Source organism: Chiloscyllium plagiosum, unplaced genomic scaffold, assembly GCF_037043375.1.
Source record: "Chiloscyllium plagiosum isolate Xiang-an unplaced genomic scaffold, Cpla_swu_hap1 HiC_scaffold_33, whole genome shotgun sequence".
Taxonomy (NCBI): domain Eukaryota; kingdom Metazoa; phylum Chordata; class Chondrichthyes; order Orectolobiformes; family Hemiscylliidae; genus Chiloscyllium; species Chiloscyllium plagiosum.
This window is the reverse complement of record NW_028270171.1, coordinates 29,372,694-29,385,634: the sequence shown is the minus strand read 5'-3', so window position 1 is coordinate 29,385,634 and position 12,941 is coordinate 29,372,694. Positions and strand designations below refer to the sequence as shown.

General features: G+C 44.7%; 1 protein-coding gene across 5 annotated transcripts in view; it reads left to right on the top strand.

Moving 5' to 3' along the window:
* The window catches only part of LOC122542342 (beta-1,4-mannosyl-glycoprotein 4-beta-N-acetylglucosaminyltransferase-like), a 48,607-nt gene extending 43,845 nt beyond the window's left edge, over window positions 1-4,762 (top strand). For all 5 annotated transcript variants that reach the window (XM_043680016.2, XM_043680011.2, XM_087978401.1 and 2 more), the window contains one exon: window positions 1,085-4,762. In XM_043680016.2, the coding sequence (XP_043535951.1) occupies window positions 1,086-2,603 (1,518 nt within the window). In that variant the 5' untranslated portion in view covers window position 1,085 and the 3' untranslated portion in view covers window positions 2,604-4,762. The remainder of the gene's footprint in view (window positions 1-1,084) is intronic.
* The last annotated feature ends 8,179 nt before the right edge of the window (window positions 4,763-12,941 follow it).

The following is a 12,941-nucleotide window of genomic DNA, read 5'->3' as shown; positions in this document are numbered from 1 at the left end:
TAGTCAGGTCTTTTCCCCAGAGTCGAGGAGTCCAAAACTATAGAGCATAGGTTTATGGTGAGAGGCAAGATTTAAAAGGGACTAATGAGTAACTTTTTCACGCAGAGGGTGGTGCGTATATGGAATGAACAGCCAGAGGAAGTGGTGGAGGCTAGGACAATTACAACAATTAAAAGGCATCTGGATAGGTATATGAATATAGGAAAGGTTTAGAGGGATATGGGCCATATGTTGGCAAATGGGACTCGATCAGTTTCGGATATCTGGTCGGCACAGATGAGTTGGACTGAAGGGCCTGTTTCTGTGCTGTACATATCAATGATGACTTAAACTATATACCTTTTTTTTTTAGAAACCTCTACCTCAAATACAAACTTTCATGATTATGATGGATCACAGACAGCTTGACACCCATTACAATGGGTGAAAAAATATTGACTGAAGAAAATTTGGAAGATCTAGTGCAGATGTTGGCAGGAGTGGATGAGAAGAGTTAAATTGTCTCTCAGCTCCTTTTGATTTAAGTAATGATGGCATGCTGTTGTCTGTACAGTGTTGGTCATTCTTCACTGATAGTTGAGTTGTGAATCTACCTTTTTTAAGATTTTCTTTTTTAAATCTTTTCATTTGTGCCAGGAGGAGGAGAGACAGGGAAGGTTGAAAGAGAATGAGAGATTAATCAGGTTGCTGACTTTGGAGACTCTGGCTGTCTTGCACCTGCAGTTTGCTACAAATTTGAGGCTGTTTGGCAGTATTTCCTTAACTCAGACACTCTGTGCCACAGTCTGAAAGTAACAATTCCACACTTCAAAAAGCAACATTTGTTTTTCACAGCTAAAAATGTGTACCATGTGATTTTACCAAGCTGCAAAACTCCCCAGGTATTCTGCTATATAGCAGTCTGACTTCCGTTTTAGTTTTTACTTCCAAAAGAGAGAATATCTGGAACCTTTACAGTGCGTGTATTTTGTCAGCTACATTCCAAGAGTGCCTGTCATTCAAAGGTAGTTTGTTTGTGTAAGGTGCTATAGTAAGGCAGTTTCTTGGAGGGTTTTTAATGACTGATGTTTTCTCTCTGGTTTAGGATGAAGATGCGCCGACGCCGTTTGGTTCTGGTTCTGTGTATGGCAGGACTGTGTCTCATTTCCTTCATGCACTTCCTCAAAGCCCTGTCCTACATCACGTTTTCCCATGAGCTGTCTGCCTTCAGCCCTTCCCTCCGGTCCATCTTTGTCGATTCGCAGTTCTTCTGGAAGCAGAATGCAGCAGAGGATGTAAATACTGGCTCTGGGCTACAGGTCACTGTGAAAGTTCAGAACGGAGCCCGCCCACCATTACACCGAGCCCTGTTTGAGCTGAAGGATGACGAGGCAAAGTACTTCATACAAACCAAGGCTGGAGCCATTTGTTTTAAGCAGGGCACCAAGATGGCAGCACCCTCTGTGGAGGGTGCAGTCGACTGGGACCGCAGTGTGATGGACAAGCCGTCGGTGCAGAAGGTGGCAAACAAGGGTTTCAGTGGAAGGCCTAGGCGCAGGTGGGTGGGATGCCCTTGCCTCCCAGGATGGCATGGGTCATATTGTGGGGTGCCAACCATGGTCCAGTATTCCAATCTGCCAACAAAAGAGCGTCTGAGCCCACGACCAATGCCTCGTAGAGTGATCAACGCCGTTAACATCAACCACGAGTTTGATCTGTTGGACGTCCGGTTTCACGAGCTGGGCGATGTGGTCGATGTCTTCGTTATCTGTGAGTCAAACTTTACTGCCTTTGGGGAGCCCAAGCCCTTAAAATTCATCGAGATGCTCCTGAATGGAACATACAGTTACATGGGAAACAAGATCCTGTACGTTTTCCTGGACCACTTCCCCAGCGGAGGGAGGCAGGATGGCTGGATCGCCGATGATTACCTACGGACTTTCCTGACCCAGAATGGTATGAGCCGGATTATCAACTTGCGGGATGATGATATCTTCCTCATCAACGACGCTGATGAAATCCCAGCTCACGATGGTGTGCTGTTCCTCAAACTCTTTGATGGTTGGACCGAGCCCTTTGCCTTCCATCTGCGGAAGTCACTGTACGGCTTTTTCTGGAAGCAGCCAGGGAGCCTGGAAGTGATATCGGGCTGTACTGTGGCCATGCTGTTCATGGTTTACAATGGAGATGGGATTAAACTGCGGCGGAGGGAGTACTATCTGATGCCAAACTTCCGGCTGTATGAGAACAGCACGGGACACATCCTGGTGCCCTGGGCGGTAGGTAGTCCTCTTCACTTTGCAGGCTGGCACTGTTCTTGGTGCTTTAAACCTGAAGGCATCCGCTACAAGCTGCTGTCTGCACAGAACGGAGACTTCCCTCGCTGGGGGAATTACCAAGAAAAAAGAGATCTGAGCTACATTCGAGAATTAATCCAGACGGGTGGCTGGTTTGATGGCACTGAGCAAGAATACCCTCCTGCAGACCCCAAAGAACACATGTATGCTCCCAAATACCTGCTGCAAAACCTTAACAAGTATCGATACATGTTGGAGAATCCGTACAGGAAGGAGAGCTGGGATCAGGGAGCTGTGATGTATAATCAGACTGGGAAGATTACATAGTGACCACTGACAGTGATTCCCCCCACCTGCCCAGCAGGGGGGCTGAGCGACTGTGTGCAGCATCTACTGTCTGGGATGTCACCACTACTGGCACCCCTCATGCTGTGTTTCTGACTGAGTCAGCTATGACACCAGCACCCCTTTCCTCACCCCATTTGCCATTTTGATTTTCTTTTCTTGCAGAATTTTCAGTTTGGGGCAAAAATGGTTTCTATTTGGATTCTGATTTTAAGATTTCTTTCGAGTACTAAACTCACTCCTGTTCTCTTCCCTGCCTCCTACGGAGTTGTGAGAATGAAGTGCAGTGCACTGTTTGGCAGGGCTGTGTGAACCCCCAACTGTCCACTGCTGAGGTGGAGACCAATGACAGTCGGTGGGTTTGGATCGACTGACCTGCACCTTGGCCCCTGTGTCATGTGAAGGAATCAAATGTCTGTTTGTTGTATATACAATTGCTGCTGGGTTAGAGAGGGGTGTGAAATACTCACTGGTGAGGAGTGGGGGCACACTGTGGCTTGTTCCCGCTGAAACCACCTCACTGATCAAAGGCTCTTACACTTGGATTGCACAAGCCTGCTGAAGTGTGTTTCTACATGGGGTGAGAGGGAAATGGGAGGACAGGGGTGCATTCACATGCCTGCTGCCCTGCCCTCCCCTAGGTAGACATCCATTTGTGATTTGTCCTTGCTGTCGCCAAGAGCTCCCTTGATCCTAAGTTGAGGTGTGTTGGAGAGATGCACCTCCTTGCCTTGATGAAAGCATTTGTGGCCAGGAGCTGTTTGGGATCGGCCAGACCTCCTTTCAAATCTCAACCACGTTTTGCTCTTCAATCACTAGTAAGGATAGTGAGGGCCGTTGTGCTGAGGGCTGTGCTTGCAGCTATTCCTCATTCGGTCGCCCTGTGGCACCAGTGATGAGCTGCCAAGTGACTGTCTCTCACTGGTCAACACAGAGCAAGACCACGGTGAGCCAAGTACATAGAGGTAATAGCGCAGAGACATAGGCATGCAGCACTGGAGTCCAGATAGGAGCTGATCCCCGGGCCAAGGAGTTATCTCCAGGGAAGGCTCCTCCCAACAGGAGGAAGCTGAACAAATCTAGACACTCCCTTTTTTTGTAAATTATTTAAAGGATAAAATCCTGCTCACTTTGGTGTGCCCCAGGAGGGTGCACATTTCCACTTGCTCCGACCGTTGGATTTCTGGAGTTTGTCTGTTGGGTTTGTTTGGAAGTGTTGTATACTGCAGCTGATTTTTGCTGTGTTTTGAATGGGGAGGTGTTTTTTTTCGCAGTTTTCTCCTCTGTGTAATGTCTTGGAGATTGAAGTTTCTGTGAAACTCTGTTTTAACTGTTCTGGAATTAACCACTGGCATTCAGTTCACAAAGACGATGCAAATACTTTATCCTGGTTTGTCCATTTTTCCTGCACTGAAGGAACTAACCACTGACCCAGCTGCCCTCCCTATAACACATCCTGGCACAGGCTGCAACACTTGGTCCATGTTCTCTCACTCAGTACACTGGACAGCGGAAGAGAATGGAGTCTGACCAAGCTTGGCAGTGTTTGGTCCCTCAGACCCTCCTCTGTAGGCATGGTCTAAAAGTCGTGCTGCAAAGCTGTGAGATGGCAGGATGTGGGGAAGGCCTTTGTAATAACCGATGGCAGTTGCACTAATCTGAGTTGGGAACTTGACTCCCTGAGCAGCTCCTGAAGCTTTGCCGTCTTGTGCCATTCCAAGTTCACTGAATCTGCCTGTCAGATATGGGTGGGCTCACTTTCTGTAGCCTTGGTTTCTGAAGTAGCTAGCAGCTTGAAATCAAAACCTATCTCCTGTTGTACTGAATAGGAAAGCTAACCTAGACATCAGATTGTGACTCAGTAAATGTCCACCCTATGTCCTGATAGCACTGCTGCCACCCGGCCCTTCCAGATGCCCACTAGCCCTTTCCGACGCCTGTATAGTCTGTCTCTCTTTCTCTTCCCTCCCTCCACCCACCAAAGCCCAGGCAATCTCTCCCACTTGAGGGCAGACAGAAAGGAGGCCTTTGTGGATGCAGAACATGTGGTGTTGCTGAATTCATTAAATCCTAACTGTACCTTTAATAAAAAAAATGCTTTAAGCACTTACCAATATGTTTAATTAAAATGTGTGTAGTAATCTGTTGGTCCAGGTTTCGTTTATCTCTGGAGGGAGAGGTGAAAGCTACCCAGCTAAAGGAGGACTGTGCTCACTCTCAGGTTAACTTGCTTCACCCCTGAGGTTTAATCTCACTTTGATCTTGTGCCTGCCTTCAGTGAATAAACAGAGGCTTAGCAAACCCAGGTGCTCTGACAGATATGCCCCACACGCCTGGGTGTTGAGACTCCCAAACAATGAGAGCTGGGAAGTAGGCAGAGAGTACAGGAATCCCCTGTGGCTATTCCCCTCAAAAACAAGTATACCGTTTTGGATACTGTTTGTATGAGGGCGGGGAGGGGAGGGGGAGGGGGTGGTGGTGTTGGGGAGGTGTGGTCTCCTTCAAAATTCTCTGCACTTCCAGGGTGAACTGTTTTGTTTAGAGGTGAGTGAATGATTTTGTTACACTCCCACAACAGTGTACTGAGGCAGTGGGCTGCTGCCTGAGTTTCACGATCTGAGTGTCCAACTTGAGCTGGGGGTTCAAGGCCAGGTGTTTTTCGGCAGGGGAACAAGGGGCCCCAAAATCTCTGCCATATCTGGACAGTCCAAATTCAACATTCAGCTCAACTCTGCCAGTTTGAGGGAATGAAAATGCAGACTGAATCAGAATTGGGTGGGGGAGGGGTTTATTGTAAGGAAAAGGCGTAAAGGATGGAATAAAGTTATTGATTTTTTGTTTTCTGACTGAGACTAAAGTCTAGCCATGTGTTTGTTTGTCAGTGTTGTGGTACATGACTCGGGTTTAAAGTGAGAGGGTTTAGGTTTGAGGATTTCTTTTCAGTAGAGAAGGGAACAGCAAGTGGCTATGCAAGGAATTGATTGGTAAGTTAATCCAACCTCAAACAAACACGTTCTGAATCCGGGTAGGAGGGGTTCTAATTGCAGTCAGTCATTTTCTGAATCTCTCTGTATACCCATGCTGGAATATTAGAGCATTATGAATGTTTTACCACTTTGGCCCTCGCCCCCCAGGTTTGAAAACAAACTGAACAATTATAAGCCGGTCAGTCTAACCTCAAGAAAATTATTTGAATCAATTTGAGCCATAGGTTTTCTCATAGCAAGGTGCTGATTAATCAAAAATAATCAGTGTGGATTTGTTAAGGAAAGATCAGGTCTCATTAACTTGATTGAATTTTGTGAGGACGTAGTGAAAATGATATATTAGAGCAGTGGAGTTGATATGATCTACATGGATTTCGATAAGACATTTGATAATGTTAAAAATTACAACACTTGGTTGTAGTCCAACAGGTTTATTTGGAAGCACTACCTTTTGGAGCACTGCTCCTTCATCAAGTGGAATGTTTTTCAAAAACAATGAAATCCCATGCGACATGATAATATTAACTAAGTATCTTGGCTCAATGACAAGAAATCAGGTAATTGTTGACGGGTGTTCTTGCGACAGGACGGCTGTTTCCAGTGGCTTTCTACAGGAAGCAATCTAAGGTCCTCTGTTTTTTTTTGTATTACGTATTAATTTTACAGATGTAAATACCGGGATGGTCAACATGGAAATTGACTGTGGGGTTGGTGAGGGGGACGTAAGACGAGCACAAGTAGGATGTTCAGCCTAATGGAGAAAGTGAGGACTGCAGATGCTGGAGATCAGAACTGAAAATGTGTTGCTGGAAAAGCGCAGCAGGTCAGGCAGCATCCAGGGAACAGGAGAATCGACGTTTTGGAAGGGCTTATGCCTGAAACGTAGATTCTCCTGTTCCTTGGATGCTGCCTGACCTGCGCTTTTCCAGCAACGCATTTTTCAGCTCTGATCAGCCTAATGAGTCTGCTCTGCCATTCAATGAGGTAATGGCTGATCTGATCATCCTCCATTCTACTTTCCTGTCTTTTCTCTACAACCCTTGACTCCTTTAGTGATTAAGTACATTCAAGGTTGTGATAGATTGTTAATGAGTTGAAGAGTGTGGTGCTGGAAAAGCACAGCCAGTTAGGCAGCATCTGAGGCACGGGAGAGTCGATATTTTGAGCATAAGCTCTTCATCTTTCCTTGGATGCTGCCTGACCAGCTGTGTTTTTCCAGCACCGCACTCTTCCACTCTGACGTCCAGCATCTGCAGGCTTCACTTTCTCCTATAAATTGTTAATGACCCAGCCTCAATTGCCCTCTAGTAAAGAATTTCACAGATTTGCAAGCCTCTGAGAATAAATTCCCCTTCATCTGACTTAATCTCAGAGTAAGGGAAGCATATTTATGCCCTCTACTTCTAGACTTTTACCACAAGGGAAAACATCTCCAAGTACAGGTCCAATCTGCTCAATCTCTCCTCCATAAGATTGTCACCCTGTACCTGGAATCAGCAGAGGTCAGAAGTCATGGCAAAGGAGTTGTGGGAGGTACAAAGTTAAAAATCACAACACCAGGTAATAATCCAACAGGTTTATTTGGAACCACGAGCTTTTGGAATGTTGCTCCTTCATTAGGTGGTTGTGGAGTATAAGATCGTAAGACAGAATTTATAGCAAAAGTTTACAGTGTGATGTAACTGAAATTATATTTCGAAAAGGACCCGGATTGTTCAGTGTCTCATCTTTTAGAATGACCATATTGGTTTCAGTTCTTTCATATGTAAATCACAGAACTTTTTTAAAGTTACATTCTTAAGTGAACTTTAACAGTTATGGGAGGGTAACAAAATCAAGCTCCAAAAGCTTGTGACTTTCAATAAACCTGTTAAACAATAACTTAATGTCATGTGACTTCCGACTTTGTCTACCCAGTCCAACAACAACACCTCCGCATCACCCCAGTGAGCCTTTTCTGGATATTGACTCCCCCACCCCCAACACCAATGCTGGTGTGTGTTTCTCTCCTTTAGATTCGGGGCCCAAAACTGTTCATCGTGTTCCAGCTATCGTGTGCAGGAAGCAGTGCCATATCAATGGATGGGTCAAGTGTGCAGAAAATGTCAATTGTTTTCCAACTGGGAGAAGTGAGTCAATGCATTTGGGGAAGTCAAACAAGGCAAAACGTATCTGCAATTATTGGAGAGCACTGAGAGGTGAAGAGGAAGTGAGGTTAGTAGGACAGGTTGGGGAGGTGGTTAAGGAATAAGGAACCCTTTTTTTTAAATTGTGCAGATTCTGAGTAGACAAGCTGGGAGGTAATGCTAGAACTGTACACAGGATATAATTGCATTTGAGGACATTGGAGATTTGGAAGGATATTGCTGGGACTGGGAAAATGCAGCTATGAGGAAAGATTGCACAGCTTGGGGTTGTTCTGCCAGGGATAGAGGACATTGGGAGGTGATCAATGGGGATGTAAACAATAGTGAGGGGTCTATTTACTTCAGCAAAGGGATAATGACTACAGACATTGATTTAAAGCAACTGCTCTCTCATCTTTCTGCCAGGTAAAAGTGGTGGGGAGAGAGAAACATTTTCCCCAAAAGGTGGTTGGGATCAGGAACTCATTGCCTGACAGGGCCATAACAAGATTTTTCAGCTTGTAGATTACAAGTCATTCTTTCTGCCATGAGATCTTCAAGCGCTCCTTCGTTCTATATCAGCTCCTTGCTGTTTGCACCAACTGGACAGAAAGCAGAAGGAATTGGTTTTCTTTTGAAATGACAGGATGTAACTAGTTGATGATATAGATGCTTCAAATAGCTGACATTCCAGCAAGAACTTGATACTTCATCCAAGTCAAATACAAAATTCACCATGGTTGGTGGGAAAGACTGGGAGGACATAAAGAAGCTGCAAAATAATACAGGATGTTTGTGTTCTTATGACTGTAGCATAAGCAATGTATCCCTCTTCTATGCCATTAGTGGAAATGTTTTAATTCAATCAGCACAATGCCCAGTTATTGCTCTTGTGTACTGCTATCCAGAGTAAGAGACTATCACCAGATTACTTTTGAGTTAAAGAAATTGACATGTTTTAGAAATGAATGTGTTATAACAAGTGGCAAAACTGGTTAATAATTTTTGTTTGACTTTTTGTAATCAGATGGTTTGCAGCTCACATTAACTTATTGACCTCCTTTCCTTGTAAAACCTGGTTTAATTGAGAAAGCATCCAAATAGTTCAATACCTTCTAGTTTCTCTTAGTTCTTGAATATAAATTCCCAACACAAGGTAGTGACTAGGCAAGATAGACTGTAATTGGGGGAAAGCTTGGACAGACAGAATTATTTTAAGATAGGCAAGATGAATAAGCTAATATGTACAGGAGGCTAACATGCAAGCAGTTAGCATGCCATAGAATATGTTAACTTTTAATGCAGTTTAAGAATAAAAATGTCTTGTTGCCATGATATCAGACTTTGTTGAGTCATAGCTGTATAACTGTCTGTAGTTTGAGATTGGCTCCATTTCTAACAGAGTATTGATGTGTGGAGGGAGTGGGTAGGAAAGTAGCAAAGGCCAGCCATGATCTTGTGTCCAAATGATCGAATTGTATCTTTGTCATGCATGACCCTATCTATCCGACCTACTTGAAGCAAAGGCCTCATTGACCATTCGAATATCATTCAGAAACATAATCTACAGTCAGAGCTGTATGTTGCAAATGAGTGGTGCTGACCATTTCTGTTTTAATATACTTCAAAGGAGCAGCTGATATAACGGATGTAACACAAAGGTCCAGGCAAGTGATCTGTAGTCATAGCTTCAAATTCCACCAAGGTTGTTGGTGAACTTTAAATTCATTTAATAAAGCCAGAGTTGTCAGTCTTAGTACTGATGACTATTTAGAATTTTACAATAAACAAAATGTTATTTCCTTCACTAATCTTCTGCCATCTATATCTGTTCTGTTTAACTACCATCTGATGGTGGCTGAGCATGGCACTCTGTTGTATCAAACCATTACAGGGTCGAAAAGCAGTGAAACTGGATGAACCAAGATCTGGCATCGACACACCCCCCCCCCCCCCACTGGAAACGTCGCAGGCACCAACAACTGTGTTGACCCTATAACGTCTTCCTCACCACCAGCAAGGGCCTAGTTCCAAAAGTAGGGAAGCATTTCACAGACCAGTCAAGCAACAAAGCAGCCTGACATTGTCTGTCTGTCTGTCTATGTGTGTTTTGATTCTACAGCTAGGGCTATGTCTTAGTTACCACCATCACCAGTCTCATCTGTGCGGCAGTGGGTGGGACTGATTTAAAGGACTCTTCAATATCAATTCAAGATGTCTTGAGGCATCAAGTCAAAAATAGGCAAGGAGACTTCTGCCATCTCTTGACTAATGAATTGATATTACATGTTATTCATCAACTGGAAGAAGCACTGAGGATGGCAAAGGCACAACATATACTGTGATGGGGAGAAGGCGGCGAGGTTTAACTGTGAGAGTGGGTCTCTGGCAGTTGGTGAGGAAAGCAATACGACTGTCCTTGTCCTCATCAACTTCCCTGTTGTAGATGTGTTGCTCCATAATTGTAATGTCGCCACTGCCCAATCTTTTGGAGACAAATTCCTGTCCTCACATGCCCTCCAGTGGCACAATTACTGCTAAATGAGACAGACGCAAACAAATCTATCCATGAGGCTTTATGTTAATCAGCAAAATCATACTTCAACACAATGTACAGCCTCATGGCATACTTCCGCCCCCAACCCCCCCCCCCCCCCCCCAACTCTACCATTACCATCAAGTACTCATCCACCGCCAAACCACAACAACGCGACGGTCGGAGGAGGAGCGTCTTATCTTCCGACTGGGAACCCTCCAACCACAAGGGATGAACTTGGACTTCACCAGTTTCTTCATCCCTCCTCCCCCCACCTTGTCTCAGCCGAATCCCTCCAGCCCGGCACCGCCTTCCTGACCTGCAGTCGTCTTCTTGACCTCTCCGCCTCCACCCTACTCCGACCTATCACCCTCACCTTGACCTCTTTCCACCTATCACATTTCCAACGCCCCTCCTCCAAGTCCCTCCTCCCTACCTTTTATCTTCTCCTGCTGAACACACTCTGCTCATTCCTGAAGAAGGGCATGTGCCCGAAACGTCGAATCTTCTGTTCCCTAGATGCTGCCTGACCTGCTGTGCTGTTCCAGCAATAAAGTTTCAGCATCAAGTAAGGGGGTCAACCCTGGCTCAATGAGGAACAGCAGTAGCAGGTATGCCTAAGAATGAGGTGTCAACTTGGTAAAGTTCCGAAACGGGACTGCTTTTTATTGTCAAGCAGCAATCCCACAACCAATAGATCAGATCTAAGGTCTGCAGTCTTGGCAGATCCATTTGTAAATGGTAGTGGACAATTAAATAACTCACTGGAGGGGGAAGCTCAGTGATAGTGAGGCCTGCATTGCAGTCCACAAGACTGAAACATTCTGAACAATCGGATCTGTCTTGCCCACCTCCAGTGGTCTCCAGCTTCATGATGCCAGTATTCAGCAATATGATTCACTCTGTGATATCAACAAAAAGTTGGAGGTACTGGATTCTGCAATGGCTGTGGGCCCTTGACAACATTGTGGCTCCAGAACTTGCTGCACCACTTGCCAATCAGTTCCAGCACAGCCACAATACTAGCATCTACCTGCCGATGTTGAAAAATGCCCAGGTATGTCCTGCGCACAAAAAGCAAGACAAAATCGTCCCAGACATTTACTGCCCCATCGGTCTACGCTCAATCAGTGATGGGAGGTGATATTGGTGCTATCAAGCAGCACTTGTTAACTCACCCACAGTTTGGATTTTTCCAAGGCCTCTCTTCCTGATCTTGTTACAGCCTTGGTCAAAACATAGACATAAGGGCTAAATTCCAGAGGTGAGGTGAGCGACAGCCTTTGGTAGCATTTGATCAGGTGTGGCATGAAGGAGCATTAGCAAACTAGAGTTAATGGGAATCAGACAAAATCTCTTCCCTTGGAGTTGTACCTTGCACGAAGGAAGGTGATATAGTTGTTGCAGTTCCTCCAACCACCTTCAACTACTTCATCAATGAGTAACCATCATCGGGTCAGAAATGGGGATATTTGCCAATGATGGCAAATGGTACTGGTTTAGTTTGGGAAACTTGGTCAGCATGAACACATTGGACAAAAGGCCCTGTTTCCATGCTATATGACTATGATTGCACAATGTTCACCATTTGTGACTCCTCAGGTACGAAAGTAGTCCATGTTCAAATTCAGCAAAACGTAGACCATTTTCAGGTTTGGGCTGATGATGTGGCAGTTGCCACAGTATTACTTGCCCCTTGAGTATCAGACACTAACTACCTCCAAAAAGAATCCAGTTGTTGTCCCTTGATGTTCAGTGTGCTGAATCTACTACTACCACCATCCTGGGATTGATACTGACCAGAAAATGAATTGAACTAGCTATATAAAAGCTGTGGCTACAAGAGGCTAGGAATTATGTGGCCAAAAAAAATCACTTTGGCTTACATAATGCTTGCCCACCATGGCCAGGGCTTTGGAATTTTATAGAAGGACTAGGTCAGTAGATGCATGAGAGCATACCCACCTGCAAGTTCCCTTTCAAGCCACTCACCATCCTGACTTGGAAATATATTGCCATTTATTCACTGTCACTGGGTCAAGATCCTGAAGTTCCCTTCCTAATAGTGCTGTGCATATACTTATACCCCACAGACTACAGTTCATGAAAGCTCACAATCACGTTCTCCAGGGCAATTGGAGATGTGTAATAAATGCTGGCAAAGCCAGTGTCGCCCTCATCTCATGAGTCGATTTTAAAAATAAGATGTTAGTATTGCTGACAAAGCCAGCATTTATTACTGATATATTTTGAATCCGAAATAAGCACTGAATACGATACACAGCAATATATGCAGGACTCAACATTCTCACTGTTTTCTTCCATATGCTATCAGACTTGTACTTGTCTTATTTTCTGCTTTCATTTATTAATGTAATTGGTACTCTGCGTACATTATTCAGTAACAGTACGCAGTAATGTACACTTCAGCCTGCAATAAATACAATATTCATTTATTAACACCTATTGTATGCACTCAGTAACAACCACTGATCTTGCTGGGTCTGGTTGTGAAAGGAACGTGTGGGTGTTAAATTCACTGGTGTTGGTTACCCAGTGATGATGATTGCTGTCTGTTGCAAATGGTGTATGAGGTGGGGCTGTGTTTATAGAATTATAGAAATTTACAGTACAGAAGGAGGCCATTTGACCTGCCTTATACTGACTCCTC